At 36.6% G+C, this 26,998-nt stretch overlaps 1 protein-coding gene and 1 pseudogene across 1 annotated transcript in view; one reads left to right on the forward strand and one right to left on the reverse strand.

Annotated features, from left to right (window-relative positions):
• The window catches only part of AVEN (apoptosis and caspase activation inhibitor), a 183,834-nt gene that overhangs the window by 147,593 nt on the left and 9,243 nt on the right, over positions 1-26,998 (reverse strand). Inside the window, exon 2 of the mRNA XM_069097664.1 lies at positions 16,187-16,361. Within this exon, the coding sequence (XP_068953765.1) occupies positions 16,187-16,361 (175 nt within the window). The remainder of the gene's footprint in view (positions 1-16,186; positions 16,362-26,998) is intronic.
• On the forward strand, positions 14,691-14,791 carry LOC138169679 (U6 spliceosomal RNA; annotated as a pseudogene).

The raw sequence follows: 26,998 nt of genomic DNA on the forward strand, positions 1-26,998 counted from the left end.
AGCTCTACTAGGAAATTCTTTCTTAGAGCTAATTTGAATTTTTCAAACCTGCAATTTGCTTTTGTTCTATTCCCTTTAGAGATGGAAAACAAATAGTCTACCAGGAGTTATAAAATAAAAAAAAATCCTTCATATATTTAAAATACTATTATTAAGTGATTCCTTAGTTTTTCTCTTCTCCAAGCTCCTTTAACCTTTCTTCACAGATATTATTTTCCGTATTTAATTATCTTTCAAGTTCCTCATGTCCTATCCTCCAGATTGGCATTTCTTCAGCTATGGAGTTCAGAACTGGCCATAATACTCTCATGCAGAAATTTCAAACATGCATGGAAGCCTACAACACTGCTCAGTAGAGTCTAATAAAATAAATAAAAATACAATAAAACAGGTAATGTTAATATGTGGCTTTCTAAGTCAATATGATATCCACAGGGATGCTTACCTTATGTATGGTTTAGTGGCCCCATTTCTATTTTGAGTTTGACACCAGTGTTCTAATGGATTTCTTACCAATGCTGAGTAAAATGAATAATGAGATTTTGTTTCTTTTTATTCTGTAAACCAGCACTCCTCTTGGGTTTCTGGTCTAGTTTTTACTATTGTAATGTTACATTGTTAGTTCATAGGAAGCGTGATACCAATATGACCACTAGACTTTTTTCCCCACCATCTTAACATATAAATCAGCTCTTTCTAGTTCTATAATTCCCAGATTATTTTTTCTCCCCAAGAAAATATACTATACTGTGATTACCTTTGTCGAATTAAATCATTCTAGCATCGTAACTCCAGAGACGCATTTACTCTGTCAAGCCTTCTGAATTTCTGGTGCTTCATGGGGCAAATTCTTACATAATAAAAATATATTATATATATATACACATATATATACTACCTGTATTACAAGTAAAAAAACTACATTCAGAAAACAAAATTCAAACAAGACTCCTCTAAGCATCTGATTGGTATTTTTCCTCACTTCAGTTCCAAAAAAGCAAAAAGCTTCAAAGGTATAAATTTGCAACTTTGATGGTTACTGAAACCATGGTCTCATTTCCAATGGTTCCAAAATATAACATACAATTGAAAGAGTAAAATTTCAAAAATAAAAAACTTTGAATTTGGGGGCAGCTAGGTGTTGCAGTGAATAGAACACCAGCCCTGGGGTCAGGAGGACCCGAGTTCAAATCTGGCCTCAGACACTTAACATTTACTAACCATATGACCTTGGGCAAGTCACTTAACCCCAACTGCCCTGCTTTCCCCCCCTCCAAAAAGAAAAAAAAATAAAATAAAATAAAACTAAACTACTTCAAAATTTTGTGAACCTTGCTCCTACCTTATCTTTAATGATGGAAGAATCAACCACAATATCACCAGTTAGTCATTAAAAGAAACATAATCAATGAGATAACACGTATGAAACACTTTGAACTCTTAGAAGAAAGAATATATAAACACAGCACAGAGGACGATTACTATCATTCAGCATTCAGAAGAAAATAGGCAGATACAGATTTTATCTGATTATACTATGTCTTCAGTCAATTAAACATCTATATATAGGGAAACAGAAGTTAACTCAATGGAGACATCACTATGTTTATACATTAAACTGTACTAAAATTGGTGAGGAGTTTGGGATGTGACATTGATGATATCGAGCATTTCCAATTCATTCCCTTCTTGATTTTTTTAATAGCTAGAATTAGTAAAATCTAATGGATATAACAATGAGTCAAAAGCTTTTAGTAAGAGCCAAGAATGAAGGCAAGGATGGGACTAAATATCTCTCTGACAGCAAAATAAACTTCTCATACACTTCGTTCTGCATTTGTTACTCTAGGGTTCAAATATGAATTCTTGTTTGTGATAAGCAATAGATGAAGGGACATTTGGGTCCTAGTCTTATCTATGCTACTCAAATGACTTAAAGAGGTTACTTCAGTTTGCTTAATTAAACTAAAGGGGGAGGGGCATCATATAAACTAATTCACCATGAGAATAAAAGAAATAAAAATCTTTTTGAAGTGAACTTTTCAGAATTAAAGTAGGATTTTTTTTAAAACAGCCCTAAAACCAGGATACGCTAAAGAGACACATCTGACTTTTTTAGGAACTTCAGTTACCTCTCAACCAATAGCTCTCAAAATATGATATGGGAGCCCTTAAGGGTCTCTGAGAGTCTCTCAAGGAGTCTGCAAGGTCAAAACTATTTTCATAATATTGATTTGTTTAATTTCTAATATAGTACATATCAAAATATAACCCTGAGGGGTGCCTAGGTGGCGCAGTGAATAGAGCACTGGCCCTGGAGTCAGGAGGATCTGAGTTCAAAACCAGCCTCAGACACTTAACACAAAAACTAGCTATGTGACCTTGGGCAAGTCACTTAACCCCAATTGCCCTCCAAAAAAGAAAAAAAATATATATATATATAAAACCTTGATAAATAAAAATTCTTTGGGGGTCATTAATAGTTTAAGAGCATAAAGGGGATCCTGAGACCCCAAAATTAGAGAACCACTCACTGCTCTAGATCCTACTTAATATCAAATGACAAAATGAAATCATCAAAAATTAGATCACGCAATCAGCCCAGAACTGAACACTGAACTGGATACAGATGGAGAATATTTGAAGGCATTCTCAGGAAAAGATGTTCTATGATAAATAACCTCAGTTAAGTACAAATGCTGGGGGAGGGGGGGCAAGCAAAAGTAGTACAAATGCATTAAAGACATACTGGAGGACAGTATCAATGGCTAGGGTCACCTAGGGAATCAGAAGCAGACAAGGTAAGCCACAAGAAGGAAAGAGTGAAGAAGAAAGAGGTGCAGGGGGTGGGAGAAGGAAAGGAAAGGCTGGGGGAATATTTTCAACAAAAGGTATAGGGTATAGTACAAAGAATAAAAGTATAAATTACAAAATGCAACTTTTGATAACTGAAGCATGGGGAAAGATTTCCAAATCACGTACTGGCCTCTTGAGTCAAACCTGCACATTGGGAGAGTGATCACTACCAATAATATCACAGTTAAAAGTAATAGTGATATGACAAAAACTTCTAAGGTTTTGATCTTTCCAAAAGCATTTTGATCAAAAAAAGTATATAACCAAATATTTGTGGATTATAAAACCATATCTTATGTTTTAAGCCTCATCAAAAAAGCAAACTGGAAATTACTTTTAATAACAAGAAATTAACAAGAACTAATACCAACAATGAAAGAAAAATTATAAATGGTTGTCCCAACACATAGAAGGAACTAACATATTTTTTAACTTAATGAACTACCAGTTTATTGTAATTTAAAGTCAAGTTTATCACCATTAGCCAACATTTACTGAACACCTACTACAGACAAGGCATTGTGCCAAATGAGCAGGATACAAAAAAGTATAAGAGATGGTGAATACTTGCCCTTTAAAGCAGAAGTTCTTAATCTAGGGTTCATGAAATTTTTTGTTGTTGTTTTTTAACAGTGATAACTGTATTTCAATATAATTGATTTCCTTTATAGTTCTATTTTACTTCATGCATTTAAAAATATCATTCTATGAAGGCGTCCATAGGCTTTGCCAGACTGCTAATATGATCCATGACACAAAAACACAGTAAAGAACCCCTGCCTTAAAGTTTGCCATCCACTCAAGAAATGAGGTAAATGTATAAAAAAGTAAAATAAATAACAAAACAAAATAACATACTTTGAATATAATATAAGTTATATCAATGTTTCCCATATAAATTTGGTTATAGAATAATTTCATCCTTGAAATATATATTTTATAAAAACCAAATGTTGGTACGAAACACCCTCGGGAAAGGGGAGAAATGGTCCACAGAAACTGTAAAGTACAAGATAGGAAAATTTAAGCCAAATATTTCCATACCCCAAAATTACTACATATAAGTATTTTTGTCCATATATCTGCATTGGTGGAGGGAGTTTCCTACTAGGGATTCCCTGTACCAGTGAAATCATAGGTCTACTCTAAAAAATCCATCTATTATTATCATCAAAATTCTCTCACAGAACCACAATTTACATTCTACAGATCATCAGGGCTTTGAAAAACACCATTTGGAAAATGTTGAAAGAGAAAATAAGTACTATTATGAGTCACAGGAGACAAGGTGGTATGCAATGAAAGACCTGTCTTTGTCCTGGGGGTGTGCTGTAACCTATGTATATAATCTTAAGCAAGTCCTGTTGCCTCTTTGGGACTCAGTTTCTTCTTCTATAATATGACAGGGTTGGACTAGATGATTGCTCTGATATGTTGCAGTTCTAGGAAACTATGGTGACATATCACAGTGTACTGAAGTGGTTGGTGAGACATGACGAGGTGGTTAAGACTTGAGCTGGGCTTTCAAGGAAGGAAAAGATTTTGTCAAGTCAAAAGAAGAGGTACAAGTGTGCAGAGGTAGAGGTATAAAAATGTATTGAACATTGCAGGAACAATGACCAGGCTAGTCTGACTCCAGCAGGCAGCTCCTCTAAGAAAATAATGGAAAAGGGGCGGCCAGGTGGCTCAGTCAGTAAGAACACCGGCCCCAGAGTCGGGATGACCTGGGATAGAACCTGGGCTCAGATACTTAGCACCACACCCAGAAATAACTGGCCATGTAACCTTGAGCAAGTTACTTAACCCCAATTGCTTTAAAAAAAAAAAAAAAGAAAGTAATGGAAGATAAGGTCAGGAAAAATAAGTTAGAGACCAGATTGTGGACAGCTGAAATGCCAGCCTAAGGAATTTGATGTAAACATAATTTTTTTCCAAAGATCATGACCCACTAGCCTTACAGATTCAATACTCAAGGGACCTTAAGAGCCATATAGTCTGATTCTCTTACTCCAGGGGTGGTAATGTAATATAATGCCAAAAGAAGGCAACTTCCCAGGTTCAAAATACCAGCATAGGTGCTCTCTATTTTATTCAGTAACAAACCCAGAAGATCAAAACATGACATCATTCAAAATACAGCATTTACTAAGCGGTGATTAAATAATCTCCAAGCACTACCCCACCCCAGGACCTTCCAATCATTCAATCAATTACAAAGTCTCAGTTCTAAATACTTCTCCACCCCTAGGCTATACCTTCATTTAGTCCACCACAAAGCCCCTCTTCTCAAATGGAGATTAGTTTCCAAACATAAGTAAAGTACCTTCATTTGTTCAATCACAGAGCACAGAAAGGTCAAAAGTTCCCCACCCCTGGATCACAATTCAATCTACCCCAGAGTTACATCAAGTTTAAACACAGCACTTAATACCCAAATGGAGGTCTTTTCTTCATCTTGACAGGAGGCAAGTTCTCAGCAATCTTAGTTCCTGGGGAGACAAGGCTTAGCAAGGCCATAAGATACATTGCCAATCCCTTCATGAATTTATCCTCTGTCTGTAGAACAGTCCTAGAACCCCTAAACACATTAGCAAAGCCCTCTCCCAGGATTTCTGTAAACATACAACAAGAAAATCCTTCTTCAGGGCTTCTGAACCAACAGAAAGGCTCCCAGACCCCTGCAACAACAGCACTGTCCTTCACCAGTGGACAGTATTCATTCTGTCTGCAGGACAGTCTCCAGACCCCTGCAACAACAGCACTGTCCCTCACCAGTGGACAGTATTCACTCTCTGTCTGCAGGACAGTCTCAGGGCTTCTTAGCGAACAGCCAGGTTCCAGGACTTCTTCAACAAAAGGACTGTCTTTCACCAGTGGACAAATCTGGCAAAACAACATCAAAACAGACAGACAAAGTACCAGCAAAACAGCCATGTCTCCTCAGTCCTTGGCAGCTCAGGGGGCAGGTCTCAAAAGTCCAGGGCAATTCAAAGAGGCCACCAGCAATTCTCTTAGTCTCTCTCTCTCCACGAGGTGCTGCTTCCAAAAAGATCTTCCGCCTCTCTCTTGTCTCTCCAAATCCACGTTACCAGCTCCTCCCAGTTCAGGACTTTCTTTTCACATCAAAAAGTCCATCCCACAGGTGGGATTAACAAGCTCTGAGTTTTAACACAATCAATTTGAAAACCAAGCCAATACAGGGGAATCTTTAATTGCCATTACTATCACATGTACATGTGAAGAAAATGAAGTCTGGAGAGGCTAATGACTTGCCAAAGCTCAAACAGGGGGTTTGAATTTTAACCTAGGTTCTCCAACTCCAAAGTGTCTCCTAAATTTTAACAAAACCATTTACTAAAGTTTCTCATGCTATTTTGTGGACTTTATGACAGCACAATTAGATGGATTAAAAACTGGTTGAATGCCTGGACCTAAAAAATAGTGATTAATGATTTGATATCAACTTGGGAGGGAGTCTCCAATTGAATATCCCAAGGATCTGTATTGCTCCTATGGTATTTTAACATTTTTATCCATGATTAAAATGATGGCATTCTTACCAAATTTTCAAATGACACAAAGCAGGGTACAGTGTCAAATAACAACCTAGATGTCAGTGTTAGGATACAAAAAGATCTTGACAAGCGAATACTGGGCCAAATTAATCTTACATCTGGGTGCAAAAAAAACAACTTTACAAGTATAAGATAGGAAAAGCAGAGTAAAAAAAAATAGTTTGTTTCAGAAAGATCTGGCAGTTGTAGCAGACTGCAAATTCAATACAAACTAACAATATGACAGCAAAAAAGCTAATGTCGTTTTGGACTACATGAAAATAGGCAAAACTTCCAGGAATAAGGTCCCATTATAATCTACCCTTGACAGACCAGATGTGGAATATTGTGTTTAGTTCTGGATGCCACATTTTAAAGAAGATACTCATAAGCTGGTGAATGTCTTCAGTAGAACAAAGAGGAAGGTGAAGGACCTTGACTTTATGCCATATTGAGTAAAGTAACTGATGATGTTTATTAGCCTACAAAAAAGGAGACTCAGAGAAGAATTAACTGCCTGCAAATATCTGAAAGGCAATAATGTGAAAGAATAAGAATTAGACTTGCTCTGCTTAACCCCAGAGGGAAGAACTATGAACAAGGGATAGAAGTCAAAAGATTTAGGCTTGGTATGCAGAAAGACTTCCTAACATTTAGAGTTATTCAAAAGCAATACTGACAGGAGGTGGTGGGAATTCCCCTCACCGAAATTCTTCAGACACAGGCTGAAGACACAGATATGCTGTGGTAGAAAATTTTTTTCCAGAATGGGTTGGACTAGAAAGCCAGTGAGGTCTCTTCCAACTCTGAAATTCCATGACTTTATTCTTTAGGTAATAACAAGCCACTGAAAGTTTTCTGAGGAGGGAGCTAACAAGTACAAAGCTATATTTTAGTAAAAAAAAAAAAATTAATCTGACAACAACAGGAAAAATAATTTGAAGTGCTCATAAGGCCATAGGTTTTGTTTTGTTGTGTTTTTTTTAACTAAAAGAACTTAAGAAATCAGAGAAGAGAATTAAGATAAAAAGTTGAGAAATTATTTCAGGTCTAAGGTTTAAGGTGATGAGGGCCCATGATAAGATGGTAGCAGTCAAAATGGGGAAAAAGAGAATAGCATGAAAGAGGAGTCAACAGGAGTGTATGACTAAAAATGGATGGGGCGGGGGGGAGAGGGCAAATAACTTGGAGTCAAAAACAACTCCAAAGTTTTGAGTCTGGGTACCTGATGGAATTAATAAAAATTGGGAAATCTGAAGAATTAGGGGGAGGGAAGGAAAGAAAGAAGGAAGGGGGGAAGAGAGGAAGGAACTGAGGGAGGGAGGGAGGGAGGAAGGAAGGAAGGAAGGAAGGAAGGAAGGAAGGAAGGAAGGAAGGAAGGAAGGAAGGAAGGAAGGAAGGATGAAGTTTCTACTATGTGCCAGGCACCATGCTAAATTTCAGTGAGCCTTAAGTTTTGCTTATAGGTAGTATATGGCATTATCACTATAAGCAGTCAATCTTGTTACAAATTTACCAGTTTACCTATTCATTACTTTTTTATTTAAAAAGCATTTCCATGCTAATTAGTGTTTCAGTATTAATGTCAAAAGCACCAACCTTCATGGCAAGTCCTGAAAGCATGTAAGAGTGCTTGTACTTAGGGGCGGCCAGGTAGCACAGCAAGTAAGAGCACCGGCTCCAGTGTTGGGATGACCTGGGGATCGAATCCGGGCTTAGATACTTAGCACCACACCCTGTAACCTTGAGCAAGTTACTTAACCCCGACTGCTTTATAAAATAAAAATTTTTTTTAAAAAGAGTGCTTGTACAGGTTGGAAGAAATAATTTTTTTAATTAATCTAAATTACCAAAGAGAAGCAATGTGTTTTAACTAGTGGGAAAAGCACTAGACTTCTCATCAGAAGACCTAGGTTCAAAATCTGGCTGCACTACTTAGAAGCTATGTGACCATAATAAGCAAATTATTTAAATACCTGGAATCTCAGTTTTCTCATATGTAACATGCAGATAATAAAACTTGCAATACCTATCTTAGAGGGTTATTGTGAACAAAATTATATAAAACTTAAAGCACTATACAAGTTTAAATTATTACTAGTTAAGTAAGTGATCGTTTAAGACATGGAAGTAATAGTTGTAAAAATGAATAACAAATCACTTAACCCAATCAAATTAGAAGAGCCTGCTACAATCCTGAAACCAGATCCTCTTTACTCCAAGGCGAGTGCTCTGTCTACTATACCATGCTACTTCTCAGTAGATTATTGAAGATAACCTACATTCTCATTGCTGCCTAGAGCATAAAAAAAAAGGAAAAGGTAAAGAGAGAGGGGATAGGGGATTTGTTAAGTATTTACTATGTGCCAGACACTGCGTAAAGTACTGAGTACACTAACACAAGCAAGGAAACCAGTTCGTACCCTAAAAAAGCTTGGAGAGTTGAGGCTAAAGTGAGATAAAGCCTTCAGTTTGCAATCCTTTGCCACTACAAAGAAATGCTATAAATATTTTGTATATATGTGGGTCTTTTTCCTCTTTTTTTGATCTCTTTGAGGCACAGATCTGGTAGCAATATCAATACATCATAAAATAAAATTTTATGAAAAAATTTTAAATGTGTGAAAGACTGAGAAGAAGCAGTCCTAAAATAGTGTCCTATCGAGGGAGTCACCAATGAAGATGGGAGGTTCCCAGAGACAAAGTTTACCAAGATGCAGTTGCAACATGGAGGTTTGGAGAGATGCATGGCTGGGGACCTTCCTTTAAAAAGAATAAGCTGACATTTCAGAAATATATTTGAACCCAGGCCTGATGACAAGGCTGGCCCTCTGCTCACCATGCTACATTGTTTCTCACATGTGTCTTGGCAACATTAGGCCCTTAAAAAAATGTCTATTGTGGGGCGGCCAGGTAGCACAGCAAGTAAGAGCACTGGTTCCAGTGTCGGGATGACATGTGGATCGAATCCAGGCTCAGACACTTAGCTCCCACCCAGAAACACCTGGCCGTGTAACCTTGAGCAAGTTACTTAACCCCGATTGCTTTAAAAAAAAAAAATGTTTATTGAACTAAGAAAAGTGTCAGGCAAAAACCTATAATATTTTCAGGATTTAGACTTTCAATACTAAATACTAAATAATTTCTCTAAATAAAGATGATCCCATCCTAACAACCAATTCATCTAAAGAAATAAAATGTCTTAAGTTCCAAATAACTGTAAAATAAGACATAGTTAAAACAGTTAGCTGGTTTTTCCCAAGTTCCCACTAGCACTAAATAATGACTCATATCTATAGAGCACTTTTAAGATTTACAAAGCACTTTCCTCACAAGAGCCCTGTGAGGGAGCTACATAAAGCATTACTATCCTCCTTTTAAGATGAGAATATAAAGTAGAATTAAGAAGAGGGATTTTTTCCAACCTATGCAAATAGCAACAAATATTTGTGGTTATCCTTCATATACGCTGTTCTGCCCAGATGATAAATCTATCCAACTCAAAAAAATAGTTTCAATGTTGAAAAAAAGACATAAAAACTTATGTCTGATGGCTTTTATTTGTACTTTTTATTATACATCAGAACCTTACTAAAGGTATTTTTTTCTCATTAAGAGCTAGAATAATCACTTTTATCAGAATAGTCAACATCTGTCACACTTAGATTGAAAATAAAGAAATGTACCAGCACTATACAAAATTCCCAGTTCTAAAGTCAATCAATAGGCATTTATTAAAGCATCTGCTATATTCCAGGTACTGTGCTAAGTTCTGGGGATATAAAGGCCAAAGATATTTCCTATCCTCAAGGAACTCACAATCTAATGGGGAGATAACATGAAAATAATTACATACAAACAAGCTATATACAAGATAAATTAAAACTAATCAACGGAGAGGGCACTAGCATTTAGAGGCTCTGGGAAAGGTTTCTCTTAGAAGATAGAATTTTAACTGTGACTTCAAGGAACCCAGGGAAGCCAGGAGGCAGAGATGAGGAGGAAGAGCACTCCATGTCAGGTAAAGCCAAGGAAAAATGCCCATAGCCAGGAATCAGTTTCCTGTTCAAGGAGCAGCAAGGAGTCCAGCGTCACTAAACTGAAGACTACTTGGGGGTAGGAAGGGGCAGATGGTATAAAAAAAACTGAAAAGGATGGGGGAGGGCAGGTCATAAAGAACTTTAAAAACCAAACAGATGATTTTATATTTGATCTTGGAGTTGATAGCAAGCCATTTGAGTTTACGGAGTCGGGAGGCAACAGTAAAATCTGTGCTTTAGGAAGATTATTTTGATAGCTGAGTAGAGGATGGACTGGATGGGGAAAGCCTTGAGGTAGTGACACTAGCTAACGGGCTATTGCAAGAGTCTTGGCTTGAGGTGATAAGAGCCTATACCGGGGTGGCAGCAGGGTCAGAGAAGAGAAGGGGGTACATAGAAGAAATAATTCCAAGATAAAATCTACAGGACTTGGCAACAGATTGGATAATGGAGAGTGTGAGAGACTGAGGAGGCCAGGATGACATCTAGGCAACCACCCCCTTATCTTATCAATCATGACAATGTCAACCCCTTATCTTGTCACAATCTTGTCTTCCCAAGCCTCAGCCTAAGATTGTGCTCACCATCCATTGCCTTCACTCCTGCACACATGCTGCTGAGCAAAGCTGGAGAAAAGCACAAAACCAAGCTGAGTGGGTTCACTATAAACTAATGCTATATAACTTCAACAAGGCACTCGCTATATATCCCTTTTACACCTTCCCAATTAACTCAGTCTCCTATTTACCCCAGTGGCTCTTTCCAATCTTTTCAACCCTCCTCACAGCTCCCCCTGCCCTGCCAACTCTCTCAACTAAGGATCATGCCTCATATTTTACTGGAAAAATTTAAGGTCATTGACCAAGAGCTCCCTCTTCTCCCCTTTTCCTCATCCTATATCACCCGGATGCCTTTGGCCACTCTCTCCTTCTTTACCCTTGTCCCACATGAAGTGGTCTTTCTCTTTACCAAAGCAAACCCCTCTACAAACACCAAGTAATCCTATTCCATCCCATCTTCTCCAACAGATTTCCCCCTGCACCAGCCCTACCCTCACATTTATCTTCAGTTTCTCCTTGTCTACTGCACAGCAAACAAATGAGGTTCATTCATTAACAATTCTCACTACCCAAAATATTTAAAATGAAATATATTAGCAAACAAATCTCAATAGCATAAGCCCCAAGGGACAGCTTTGTGCACTGAAACTATTATCAGGTTTCGTAAACACGTTCATTCTAGGTTTATTATTTCTAACCCCTCAAAGGATTAAAAAAGTTAAATTAATATTTCAAGTACAGCCTAATCCGCCTGCAAGGCAACACTAGACAGAGTAACCTATTAGTGAATAGAAAGATTTCAAGGCAAACTACAAAAACAGCCATGATTCCAGGCCTTTGTGTATTTAGGCGGGGGAGGAGGGGGAAATGTATTTCAACCCAGCTGAGCAGAGAGCCGATTAAAGTCATTCTCTCTGTGATGCCTGACACACATGAAGAAACAGTAGGACTCTATCATCACCACAGACCTCCTATGTATCTGCTCTCCTCTCACACAGCCCCATAATTCAGGGCCTCTCAATATCTTGCCTATTCTACAGTAATAGCCTCCTATTTGATGTCCCTGCTTCCAATCTCTTCTTTCTCCAATATTTCCCCAACACAGCTGTCAAAATAATATTTCTAAAGCAAAACTTCTGGCCAGTCACTCCCAAAAGCATTCAGTTCATTCTTGCTTGCAAGTTAAACTACAAACTGAAGTTGACCCAGGATTTATAGGCCCACACAATCAGACTCCACCTACCTTTTCAGCCTAATTTCATACTACTCCCTTTTACAAACTCTGTGTTCCTGTCAAAATGGCCTCCCCACTCTTCCCCATATACCCATGCCCAGAATTCACTCCCTCCACATTTCTATCTCTTGAACCCCTTTCTTGTTCACTTTAATATTCAGTTCAACTACTATTCCCCTGCCCATACTGCCCTCACTGAAAATACTTTGTTTTAATTTTATGTATCTCTTGTATTTACTTATCTAGGTATAGTTTTGTTTCTCTTTAACAATTTCCTTGAAAACAGGAACTGGTTGGGGGTGAGGGGAGTTGTCTTTTGTATTCCTAACACTTGGTACAATAACTTATACGTACTAAGTACTTAAATCTTTGCTTAATTGTTGAACTGAATATACTCCAGAGCGGATACACTGAACCTCTCCAAGATCCCTCAGAGACATTTCTCAGGTTTAAGTCCTATAGTGGCTCCCAATGTGATCTCTTTATTTTCTTCCAGAGGTACCAAAGGTCAGCTTACCTTCTCTTCCTACTGCTACCATCCATTCTCAAACCCAAGTTCTTAAGGCCCCTGAATTTTCTCCTCCCCAGGTCACAGCAGAATAGAAAGCTATTTTTCCAACTTCTCTCCTTTTCTGCTATCTCTGAAGGAAGCACACATCCCTTTTTAAAAATTTGTTGGGGGGAGCGGCTAGGTGGCACAGTGAGTAAGAGCGCCAGCCCTGGCATTGGGAGACTCGGAATCAGTTCCAGACTCAGATACTTGGCACCCACACAAAAATAACTGGCCGTGTAACCTTGAGCAAGTTACTTAACCCCAATTGCTTTAAAAAAAATTGTTGGGGTTTTATAGGTGTATATTGCTAGAAACATATGTGGAATTCAGCTCCTGATAAGGAAAAAGGTAAAAGCTACTTTCAAAGAAGGCAAAGAAAGGCTAAGTTGATGCTTAACTCTATGTTATGTCTAGTGACAACAGGTTGAATCCTGATCACCTGATTTTTATTCTTATCTTCTCCCTACGACAGTGTGCTGCCTTCTTATTCATTTCTTCCTACTAGTGTTTCCTGCATAAGATCCAGGGCACTCTATTATGGGGAAATAATCAGTTGCTTCTTATTTTAATCTGTTACATGTAATCAGAGATCTGATAGGTAAGAAAGAGAAAGGTAAAAATAACAAAGAAAAAAGTTCATTTCAAACTTGATCTCTAGAAGCTTATTCCTACATTTAGGCTCCTTCATTCTATTCTCAATCCCCATACTTTCCATTCTACCTCTTCTATCCCAGTATCTCTATTTGTCTCTTTCTCCCCAAACTCTATATCTTTTTCCCCTCAAGATCAGGAGTAGGAAATGAAAAAAAGAGTTAGTCTCGTAAAGAACAAGTCCATATAAGAAACAGTTTGTCTATGCCCCACAAATGATAGACTTTGATTCTTCTGCTCTGTCAAGATACACATGATAGACAACACCATTAATACGCATATTCTTAGATAACTGACATTTATTATAGTGCTTTAAGGTGTGAAAAGTGTTGCACATATATTATGTAATCCTCCAACATTGATGTTAAGTAGGTAATACAGAAATTATTATCCAAATCTTATACATGAAGATAGCTAGACTCAGAAAGCTCGTGATTGCCCAAACTCATGAAGAAAGCGTTTGAGGTATACACTGAAGTTGAGTCTTCTTGAATCCCAGCCCAGCACTATGTCCATTCCTCTACACTTCTTTAGACAGTAAAGAAAGGGAGCGTATTAGAAAGAAATAGCACAACATAGTGGAAAGTGCACTGGACTTGTCAGAAAAATGCTAGGTTCAAATCTTGCCTTAAGAACTTACTGTGAGGGGCGGCTAGCTGGAAGAGCACCGGCCCTGGAGTCAGGAGGACCTGAATTCAAATCAGGCCTCAGACACTTAACATTTACTAGCCATGTGACACTGGGCAAGTCACTTAACCCCAAATGCCCTGCCTTCCCCACTCCAAAAAGGGAAAAAAAAAAAAAAGGAACTTACTGTGTGACCCTGGGCAAATTACTTAACCTCTCCAAAAACCTGTTTCCTTGTCTTTAAAATAGAGATACCTACTTAGTAATGTAACTGATAGGATTAAATGAGATATTGTACTGTAAGGGTGGGATAGAAACCACTCCCCCTTAATACTTTAACTAGGTGAGGGCATATTTCAATCAATCATTGGCTTTACACCAAGAGTTCTCAATTTAGGGTCCATGAACTTTTTTTTTTTTTACTGTTTTGATAACCATTCTATATAACTAGTTTCCTTTGTAGTCCTACATATTTTATTTTATGCATTTAAAAATATTCTTCTGAGAAAGGGTTCATAGGCTTCACTCTACTGTTGGAGAGATCAATAATGCAAAAAATGTTAACCCCTGCTTTAAGCCAAGTGTGAAAAGTCTTTGAAAGACACTGAATGGTACTTGCTTTTGACAACACATATTCTAAAACTAGAACAATACAGAGAAGATTAGCATAATGACTGCAGAAGCATAAGACACAAATTCATGAATTCCATATTTTATAATACTTTGGAGAGCTTGCCAAGTACCCAAAAGCTGATGATGAGAATGTTCAGATAATTAATTTGGAACTGAAGGATTCCAGAGAATGTGTTCAGCAGTAAAGTATTATTCATTCTGATTCTAAGTCACGTGATTTTTTTTTGATCAATGAAGATTTATTTATATCACATTACTGATTTCACATTTGAGTAACTAGTAACCTCACAATATGGGTTGAGAAAAAACAAAGTCAATGGATACATTAAAATGATGCCAGAGAGGAAGTCTGTCCCAATTGTCTAAGCAAATCTGTCATACCCGTTTGGTCCTATACAACAGCATCAAGCTAGCCCAATGAGAGTTAAAGTTCCAGTGCGTGGGTAGTCAATCCAGAAACTAGAGCAAGTATGGAACCCCAGAAAAACCCCTGAGAAGGAACCTCTTCTCATCAGTTTCATAGCTGATGGCAATGGCCACATAAGAAGCCAAGGACAGATTGGACATATTCACCATGCTTAAGTGAACTTTAATAAACCACAAATTCAAGAAAAATACTCCCAGAAACCAGGACCTGTTAAGCCTTTGCCACATGTGCTCCCTAAGCTTGCTCCTGATTTCCCTGAGAATCTGTATGTACTTGTAGGAGAGTATCAACACACTTGGGGAGGGGGTGGTATTTTGAACCAACTGTTTTTAAAGTACCACCTTATTAAATACCCATATCTCCTAAAGGCTACTTAGTCTGGTTAAAATGATTCTCAATTGAAATGGCGGGGGGTGGGGGGGGGGGGGGGGGGGGGGACAGACACATGAGGGGGAGAGAGAACAAGCCAATAGCCAATAATACTAGAGAAACCTCCAACACCTAATGGGTATCGCTAGAGGAGAAGTATCCTTATTCCAACAACCAAGAATCATTTGAAAGGGTGAGATCCTCAGACTTCATATCAGCTATAAAGTTCTATTTAATGTTTATCGTTATTATTATTATTACTACACATATAAGCTAGCTATTTACTTGTGAGAGTAATTCTATATAAATAGTTGTAATTATATCTCCCAAAACTCAGGGAAATTCCCTCTTTATAGATTCAGAAAACATTTATTTTCATTTCTCAGGCTAATATTGTATACTATGTATATGTTTGGTACTTTCTATTCATGTAAAGCTTTTCCTCCATCTCTCATACCATATTAGTCCATGAAAACCTTCACAGAGAAAAAGAAAAACAAGCCACATATTTCAAAGCATACTCTGATCAACCTCCACTGGGATTTGAAACCTAGTCACAACTCAGTAAGAGCGGAAAAAGACAAACTATGGAATGCTGATTACTAAGAACACTTTAAAAGACAATAAATATCTATCCAACCTTCAAAAAACTAAATAATAAGTACATGGATGGCACTCCTACCTGCAGAGCTAAGCAGGACACTGAAATCGGTTCCCCTTTGTGATTCTGCACTTTCATTTTCTGCCTCTTTCTCAAAATCTTGATAGCGATCCCAGTTAGAGACAATTTTTCTTCTGGAATAATTTCCCCATTCACTGTTCTCTTCTTCATAGGTTTCAGCATCATCACCTTCTACCTGTAATCATTACAGAAAATTCAATAAGTACCAGGAAGCAAAAAAAAAAAAAAAACCCTCGATTTTTTTTTTCTTTTGATAATTACTGTATAAGTAATGCCAAAAAATACTAGGAATTAAAGTTACCATTAAACTGTTTGGTATGCTGGGACATCTCAACTGTAAGACATTATAGAGGTTGTATTGACAGATTTTACTTATCAATATATCTCCAAATATCCATCTTCATCTCAAAATGGAAGCAAGACAGTCGCAGTTCTTTTGAATTCAAGGGACTGTGAAGTAGAAATAAATGATCACTTCCACATGTTACATTTCAGATATACTCTACATGTTTTATCAACAATGAAGATGGACAAAGTATAGTAGATGGGATCCCTAACATGATTCTTTCTATCATTAACCCTGCTCACAACCCTTTCTAGAATGCCATGTCTAGCTCTGCACTCCTATAACATTAAGAGAGAAGTGGAAGATTTAGAAGAGGTTTGGAGGAGAGTCTTAAAGATTCATAAAGACATTACTGTCAAAATGGGAGATTTATATACTGGGATGGATTACCAAGAGATTTTATATAGCATGTCTGGAAGTTTTATAAGACGACATTCTGATATATCTAAGAATAGCTAACATGGAGACAAAGTATGAACCTTATAAGGTCCTCTCCACACTCTATACTAGAATATTCTCCTTTCCCCCAACCTTTTAAAAAAGAGAAGAAAAGTGGTCCAAAGTATCTTGAAGAATGTGAAGATCTATGAAAATCAGAAAGTCTACTATGATACAGAAAAGAAAAGATACAGAGTCAAAAGATGCTGCCAAGAATCAGGTACAAAGGATCCTGATAGAAATAATGATTGGCAGAGACTTCTAAAAGGAAGGACATTAGGATTGGTTTTTATAAATAGAAATGATGTAGGAAAAATAAGAGTCTAAATAAAAACACCAGCAAGGCATATTACCACGGAATTAAATATCCTTTACTTGGTATTACACATAAATAAAAAATGCTACATCAGTTAGTATCAAAGCCTCAAACATAGCTGAGGGGAATGAGGAATAAAAACTTTGTAAAACTGTTCATTCAAAGGATTCACTAGCTAAAAAGGCTAAGGAATTATCAGAATACTGAAAATCAGAAATCAGGAAGCAACAGATCTGAATTCAATTAATGGTCCCTACCATCATTATCATTTAATATTTACCAAGTGCTTATAATAGTCTATACCCTGAACAGCTGAATGACTCACTATTCAACCTTAGGAATCACTTAACAGGTGTCTGGTTTCCTGCTCCCTCCCCCTTCAACTACAAAGACAACTAGAGTTGTCATTAACCTCCTCCTCAAGAGTGTAATAAGAAATAATGAATAAAAGCTCTGAAAACATTTGCGGTAACTTGGGGGAAGGACAAAGAAAGAATACTTCTTAAATATAACTTCACGTTTTTTAAAGTTTTGCTCATTTCCCAAAGATCATGGGCAAAATAAAAAAATGTAAAAGCCTTGAGCTGGTGGGTGGAAAGGGATCAAATGAGATAATACATGTGAAGTACTTTGAAGACTATAAAGGGTTATACAAATACAAGGTATTATTATGTTCAGATCATAATTATAAAATCAGTCTGGCAATTTTAATTGTAACATTTCATACCTGGATGTTGGCTGCAGTACTTAAAAGGAACAGCAGCCAATTAAATTAAACAAGCTAGACACTAATATGTTCAATCTGCTACCAAGCTGTTATCTCATCCAATGGCACAAAAAGGCCCACTTAAAACAAATTGGGCTTCGTGACTAAGCAAGGCATAGTAATGAATACAAGTATGTTTTGCAACTCTCTAAAGGCTTCCAATAACCAAAATGTAAGGGGAAGGGGGCAGAGCTGGGGCAGTGTGATGAAGGCAGGCTAGAGAAAGATATAACAAACAGATGCCTACCACTGAGCTGGGGGTTTTAGCCAATTCAGGTGATGATTTTCATTTTTCCCTGAATCAATTTCTCTCACAGAATGAAAATGAAAGGTACTGTCCTCTAGCAGATGACTGCTCAAAGATGGCACCAATCTAAACTCAACCAAAAAAGTAAACTAAGAGATTAGAGACAAAAGACAAAATTAGGCCAAATAATCGAGAATTAACTATATTCATTCTGCCATTTGTAAGCACTCTGTCTGACCTTGGACAAATCATTAGGATTTTTCCACCTATAAAATAGAGCATCATATTATCATCTTCTTTTAACTATTTACCACAAATGCCAAAAACATAGGATAAAAATCCTCCTGTTAAAGAAGGCACTAAATATCCAAATCAATAAAATTCCAACATTTACTAAGTGCTTTTTATAGGCAAAGACAACATGCCAGTCACTGAGGAGTCAGATTCTGTGATTTTTTCAACCTCAACAGCATTTCTAGCCCCTCTTTTATGAACCCTGTCCTGACTCCCTTTTCTCATCTTTACAAAGCTAAAAACAAAAACAAAACACCAGCTATCTTTACATTTTAGCAGATTTATCTAGAGAAAAAGATGCAGCTAATACTTATCTGAAATCCAAATTACAACAATCATGGCAAAACCAGCATTTATCACACTTTCAAATGCCTACCTAGTTCTACTAAAAAAGATTTATAATGTCACAATGAAAGAGAAGAAAAAAATTAAATGTGTTTCTTTAAATGAACATATTGCTATATGGAGTAGTATTGGAATTCCTATACATTAAAAGATTTTAAAAACACACACACACACCTAGCTGTATGAACTTGGGCAAGTTACTTAACCCCAATTGCCCTCCAAAAAAAAGCAAAAAAAAAAAAGAAAGAAAGAAAATGTAATAGCATCAGGCTATTGAGGCACTATTCCTTAAGGGAACTTTAGGATTAAATGGGTCTCTCACATTCTCTCCAAGATTTTGTTAGTGAAACAAAAAAAAAAAGGACCACCTTCTAAGAAGTCTAAACCTACAAGATAGTTCTGAGATATATTCCCCCACCCTTTAAGGCATTTACATTATTACAACATTATAACAAAAGTCAGTGTATTTGATATTTTATCTTTCTTTCTGCATTCTCATTAAGTATTAAAAGTCTATTTCCCTTTATTACTCTCTTGCTTTTGGCCAGATGAGTTTCTGAATGAGCACTCAGAAACTTGGCCTGGCTTCTTTTCTTCCATGTTTTGTCAACAATGTCCCCAGGACCAGCACTGTCAGGTGGCAGTTCCAGGTCAAAGAATTCTTTGATCCCTGTTTTGTCCTACAAGCACCAATTCAATTTTCTTGGAAAAAAGCAAGTACCTCAGAAAAATTTCCTGAAGTCAAAATTGCAGACTTTGTCCTTTAGATATTCCCTCCCTTTGAATTTCACCTTAACACTGCCTTCTGCCTGTGTGTTCCCTTTTTAAAGATTCAGTCTTCTTAAAATGAAGCATCTTACACCAACTTCTTACTTTAGTATTCTGGACATACTTCAAATAAGGACATCCTTAAGAGACTCTGGCATCTTGAAATTATGTCTCCTTATTAAGTTTCTAAATTACTACGAAAGAGTCTGTAAACACTTAATTTCCACTGAAATTATTCATCCATAAAAATGGGTGCAGCACATAAAAATTAGATGAGATGCACAATGGAACCAATGAAAAGACTGAACATTCAGATCTGTTTTAACTGTCACAGAAATTACCTACATCACAGTACTTTATAAAACTAAATCTGTTTCATTTTAATAAGGCAATCTGAGAATGTTATATGGGCAATGTTATTCATTAATTTTCTTCCTTTTATTAAAAAAAATTTAACAGTCTCCCAAGGGATTTTTTTAAATGATTATCATTTAGGTTAGCTACTTCATAAGTTATTAACACATAGCAAAACAAAGGATCATTTTCACCATTTATACATATGCCCTTATCTCTTGAAGGTTTATGTTCAGCATTTTAGTAGTGTTAAGATAGGAGAAAAGGAACTATCCAGTATTTAGCCAAAGAAGGAAACTGGGCTTAATCATTCGTGAATTTCAAACAACTTTCCACTATTCCTCACAAAATGTGGAAATCAAAGTGGAGACAATGGAAAAAGAAATTAAATGCAAAGTATTCTAGGGCCACTGGAACAGCTAGATAAAATTTCATTAGAGCTTAATATATTAATGATCAGATAATCATCTAAAAAAGTAACCAATCATAACTGCTAAATTTGTAATTGGGTGGTTTTTAACCATACCTATAATTTTATTGGTATAGAGAATTGACAGTGAAGAAACTTCCCATACCAATGAAGATCAGCACTTGTTCTACAATTCATAGTTTTAGAAGAATTGCCTGGGCCACTAAACTTCCTTCCTGTTTAAATCTATCATCCTATGATCAAGGTCTGAATGTTGGATTTTGATGGTTGTAAATAACACTATTATAGCAACCCTGAAACTAGAAACTTAAAAAGATCAACTGCTTTCTTCTCTTTTGGCCTCTGCAATATAGTCGAGCATAATAAGCTCCTTAAGGGAAGGGATTATTTTCATTTTCACTCTTTGTCTCCTCAATGCCAATACCTTGCACATAGGAAATAAAAATGTTTGTGAACTCAACTGTTTGATAGTATCACATTTTAAGAACAATACCTTACAGGGGCGGCCAGGTAGCACAGCTAGTAAGAACACTGGCTCCAGTGTCGGGATGACCTGGGGACCGAATCCTGGGCTCAGATACTCAGCACCACACCCAGAAATAACTGGCTGTGTAACCTTGAGCAAGTTACTTAACCCCGACTGCTTAAAAAAAAAAGAATAATATCTTACTTCTATGTAGCACTTCTGTTTTTCAGAACTCTTCCACATACATCATAGTCCTCCTTTTACATATATGTACATCATTTCCAGAACAAAATAGGTGAAACAGGTGGTTCCCTACATCCCACACACAAAATTATTCCTACCCCAACCCCCCAAAAAATGACAAACATTGATCTATCAGGAAGGCACAACTCTATTGCTAGGGAAAATGGAAACTGAAACCACAAAGAAAATTGCAGACTCAATTAAAATTCCTATCGTTAGTATAACTGTATTTAATTAGTTAAAATCCCACAAATAAATAGTGGCACAAAATATAATACTAAATCACTACTGCTATCAAAGTGAAAACATGATAAAATCGTTAGAAACATGATTATGACTACTGGAAAAACTTTCAATTTCATTTACTATTTTTATAGGAAGTTAAGTGGTACATAGTTGAATACAATATTTAACCTTGGACTAAGGAAATTTTTAGCTCAAATCTGACCTCAGATACTTACTAGCTATGTGACCATGAGTGTATCACTTAACTGGTGTCTGCCTCAGTTTAACTATAAATGGGAATAATAGCACCAATCACACAGGATTGTTGTGAGATCAAATGAAATATTATTTATAAGGCACTTAGCACAGTGCCTGACACACAGTAGGCACTTAATAAATGTTTATTCCCTCCCTCTCTGATAACAGATTTAAAGCAGGCAGAGACATTAGAGACCATCTACTTAAATGCCCCAGATATAATATGACAAATAGTATTTGAATTCGGGTCCTTTGATCCCATATTCAATGCTCTTCCCATTATAACAACATGATGAGGACATTTACTATTACAACATACTTACATATGGAAAATGAGAAACTTAAAAAAGAAAATGCTTAATTGGTGAAACTGAAGAGAAAAAAAAAACAATTCCACAAATATAGATGAACTTTTTTAAATATCAAAAGAGATTTAACAACTAAACTGAAGTAGAACAGCTCATTGAGATGAGATCAGCTGTGAAGAGACAATATGAGAAAATAGGAAATAATACAGAGAGGAGATAGTCCAAGTCATGCTCAAGCTATTCTGAAGCTAATGAAGGTGTTAATATTGCCATCTGGCAAAAGATCTCTTTCCCCTCAAACAACCTCACAATAACTGCATTAATTTGACATATGAATCTGCACTTCCATTTCTACCGCATCCATATATGGTCTAAATTATAAAGAGTTGGAAACTTTGCATGTATTCACTGTTACAGACAAATGGCACCTAAAATCACGAAGAGAAGTACAATCTTAACTCCAGTAGCTAGTATAATTGTATTTCATTGTCCAGTCAAGATCCCACAAATAAACGGTTGCATAAAATATAATACACCACTACAACCACCACTACCAAAGCGAAAGGAATGATAATAAAATCAGAAACCTAGTCATGACTATTGAAAAAACTTTCAATTTCATTTGCTATTTTTATACTGATGAATGAATGCGCCTGCCACAATTTCTCCCCTTTCAAGATTCTACCTGAAGGTAGAAGAGTTCATACACTCACCAAGTGATCATTATTTATTCATTGGAAACTAGGCATGTCTAAAAGCCTTCCCACTGCAACTTTCATCATACACTTCTGAGACAATTTAATGTGTGTGCTTCCACCTCCTCATGCTTTTCAGATTTTTAATCTATTCTTTTCTGAAGAAGCTTAATAGGACTTGTACACAAAACATGACTTTTCTATTTTGTAGGCTGGATAAATTTTTATCATTAAAGAAAAAAATCTCTCTGCCTTTGAGCATTTACATATGACAACATTTACATGAAGATAAAAGAAATCAAAGTAAGATGACACCTTTAAAACTTAAAAGAAACCGAAGGACACAATTACTGAGAAAATATTATTTGGGATCTCAAGTGAAAATGTGTTAAGAAATGGAAGAAAAAAGTATTGTTTACAGACAAGGAAAGAACACACTTTAAAGAACTTTGACTGATGCTCACTATTTTGCTACAAGTATCACATTTTCTCATTTCTCATCCATCCAGAGAATGACATCACTGTTTCTTTCTGGCAAAAAACTGTTGACTTTCCACTACGATAGCAGACTTCATCGATGACAAGAAATTAAGAAATAACGGGCACTTTTCAGAGGTAGATTGTAAAGAGATAACCTCACTCAAAGGGGGGAAAATACCCTGAAAATATGTGTAGTATATATACCACGTTTTCCCATCTGTGTCTCTTTTTATCTGTGACCTTTAGAAAGTTACTCCAACCTTAGAGGAAAAGAACTTTAATTAGTGTAAAAAAAAAAAGAGAACAAAAAAAGACAGAAAGCTTTTAGCATCCATTAAATGCGGGGGGGGGGGGGGGGGGGGGGTCTCAAACCTCCTTATCCTCTTTAGGTTATTGTTCAGTCACTCAAATGACTCTTCATGACCCCATGGACTATATAGCATGTCAGGCCTTTCTATTCTCCACTATTTCTTGAATTCTGCCCAAGTTCATGTTCATTTTCTTCATGATACTGTCCTAGCCATCTCATCCTCTGACATCCCCTTTTCCTTTTGCCTTCAATCTTTCCCAACATCAGAGTCTTTTCCAATGAATCCTGTTTTCTCATTCTGTGGCCAAAATATTTAAGTTTCAGCTTCAGTATTTGACCTTCCAGTCAATAGCCTGAATTAATTTTTTTCAGTATTGACTGATTTGATCTCCTTGCTGTCCAAGGAACTGTCAAAAGTCTTCTCCAGCACCACAATTCAAAAACATCAGTTCTATGGCACTTAGCTTTCCTTATAATCCAGCTCTCACAGTCATACATTGCTACTGGAGACCATACCTTTAACTATACAGTCCTTTATCAAGAAGGTGATGTCTCTGCTTTTTAGTATGCTGTCCTCAAAAGACAAGTAAGATCATCTGATACTCTCATCTCTTTGAGGACTTGACACATTTTGTTGTGATCACACAGTCAAAAGCCTTAATGTGGTGAATGAAGCATAAATTGATGTGTTTTTTTTTTTCTGAAACTCCCTTGCTTTCTCCATAATCCAGAAAATTCTGGCAATCTCATCTCTAGTTCCTCTGCCTCTTCAAAAACCATCCTGTGTTTCTGTTAATTCTTGTTTCACATGCTGCTGAAGCCTAGTGTGTAAATCCCAATGTCTAGACTAGGAAGGTTACTTTTCAGGAAAAAAAGAGAGAAAATAACCCTGGTCCTAAGACTCTGAACATCTTCAAATCTGAGGAAATGTCACATGGTTGGCATTTATTATGCTTTTCTTTAAAGTGCCATAAAATGTGAGACCTGGAACTTCTTTTCTCTACTTTTTAAAAAATTTAAATGACACATTTTCTCCTCCACAGAAGACAACCCTAGAAATTTTTTTATTTATAAGCAGAATTAGTACTCCTCAACTCCACTTTTGAAGGAGCACAAAATTAAAATCTCTGCCATTTTAATAAGGAGAGTTCTAAAATTCAAATGTACAAATCCATAACTTTCTAAAAGAACAACTAAATCTTGAGTGATGGATGTCAATGACAACAAGGCAATGTGTTTTTGTACCAAGAGCCCTGAATAGCACATCGGAAGACTTCAGTTCTGCCCAGTCCCAGCTCTGCTATTAACTTACAATATGATCTGGCAAAGATCTCTGAACCTCTGTCTTATCACATGTAAATTAAGGAAGGTAAATTAGATGATGGCTAGTCAAGTTTCCTTCCAACTCCAAAATTATAACTCTCTATTATGAAGAGAATAAGACTGTCATATATTTGTGTGATTTACAGAGCACCATAAGACCCATCTACTAAAAACAAAACAAAACTAGACAACACTATGATGGTGGGTTAAATTCCTGCTTATATTCATTCTTTTGGTATTTGTCTATTAAAATGTAAATATCTTACCTAGAAACAAAACATTAAAAAGTCACTGCCTATTATCATAGACTAACACAGGATAGGTAAATTTAAATTAAAAGAGAAGGGGAAAGTCTGGAACATGGGGAACTGCCCAGAGAAGCACCTGAGTAAAGCACAGCAGAAAGTCCTAAGCAATTAGGCAGCAGAAAGAGGAATCTAGGAAGGAAAAAACATCTGAAAAGGAGAACATGACAAAAAAAAAAGACAAACATCCCAATTCAGTTTTACCTGCTGCTAATAATGCAAAAGCCCAGTCTTCTTCCATTATTCAGAATATTTAGTCTAATATTTAGTCAGTATGAGAACGGACAAAAAGAAATGGAAACATTTTTCCTATTCCCTCCCAGGGCACAAGTGACATTTTCACCCACAGCCACATAAGAATTTTTTCAATTTAATCTCATGACTCCCTGACTGATCAGAGCCCTGCATCTGGTTCCAACTAAAGACAAAATCACACAAGTATGAAATAGACTTAGGGAAGCCAACATTATCATTTCCTAGGTTACACCTTTTCCAGGAGGAGACAAATTGCAAAAGCTGTTAATTTAACACCTATCCAAATACATCGTTCACTTTAAAAAGAAAAAAGAAATCTATTTGGAAAAGACAAGCAGTTACACTTAAACATTTGGAAAAGATTAGTGGTGTAAGTATAAATGCCAAAGTATTTCATATGGCAAGGATAATTTTGTCAGTCTTTAAAAATACTTACCTTTTTTGAATCAGATAAAAATAAAATTTTGCTCCCCAACAATTTTAACTCTGCCTCATATAAATGGATTTCTATCATCAAATGAAACACACCACAACTGCCTCAGATAATTGCAACTTCAATACAAGTGAAGTGAGTGGCCAAAACCTTTGTCACTGCAACCTAAGACCAGAAAAAAAAAAAGCTTCATCTCCCACTCTTCTAAAGCTATACATACATTTATTTTTATTCTCCTCTTTGGAGTCACTTGTCAATAGATACTTCTGTGAAAGCAAGATATCTGAATTCTCTCTGCTGAGCTAAAAGAAAGAAGGGGGGAAACTCTCTTCTGTGATACTTCTATTTTTATTTCTTAAATGGTATGGGTTTTTTGGTTTGTTTGTTTTTTTGGAGGGGGAAAGGCAAGGCAATTGGGGTTAAGTGACTTGCCCAAGGTCACATAGCTAAAGTTAAATGTCAAGTGTCTGAGGTCAAATTTTAACTCAGGTCCTCCTGACTCCAGGGCTGGTGCTCTATTCACTGAGCCACCTAGCTGCCCCTTAAATGATATGTTTTTTGTTTTATCTTCTTTAGTAACTATAGGACACCTTTTTAAAAAGGGCCTAGGTAACCTGTAATTAATCTTTAGGCAAATAAGCTTCGTATAGATATGATCTATGAACCCAAGACTACATGATATGATTAAGCTGATGTAACCAAAGATAGTAATTCATGTTGAGGTTCTAACAAATACATAATGTAAAGTTAGCCAAGTGGTGATTTCATTTTTTTTTCCCCACGAAAAGTACATAATATGATATGCCAAAGACTAAGGAATTTGAATAGATAACTGTACTATTTTATTAGTACTACTATCATAGGGAGCTCTTTAAACCTCCCCACCTTTCAGTGTTTCTCACCATAACCTGCTACCAGAGAAGATAAGTGAAACATTTCAAGAGCTTGGAAGGAATGGTCTACTTATATACATTTTACTGTTAAAACTACCTAGAGAAACAAATCTAATGCCAAGCCCCATCTCTTTCATCTTCTCAACCCCCTCATCCCTACCAAGAAGATTATTATCAGATTAAGAGCTCATCTTGTGCTCTGAAAAATAAGAGAAGAGGGCAAAAGGAAATGAAAAACTAAACATTCAAGCCACAACTTAAAGGACAAGAAGGACAAGAGGTAACTGATGGCTGGCTGGCTGGCGCTCTCGCTC

Source organism: Petaurus breviceps, unplaced genomic scaffold (genome assembly GCF_028583685.1).
Source record: "Petaurus breviceps papuanus isolate PSGF00001 unplaced genomic scaffold, PetGlider_PUasm1.0 37, whole genome shotgun sequence".
NCBI classification, from domain to species: domain Eukaryota; kingdom Metazoa; phylum Chordata; class Mammalia; order Diprotodontia; family Petauridae; genus Petaurus; species Petaurus breviceps.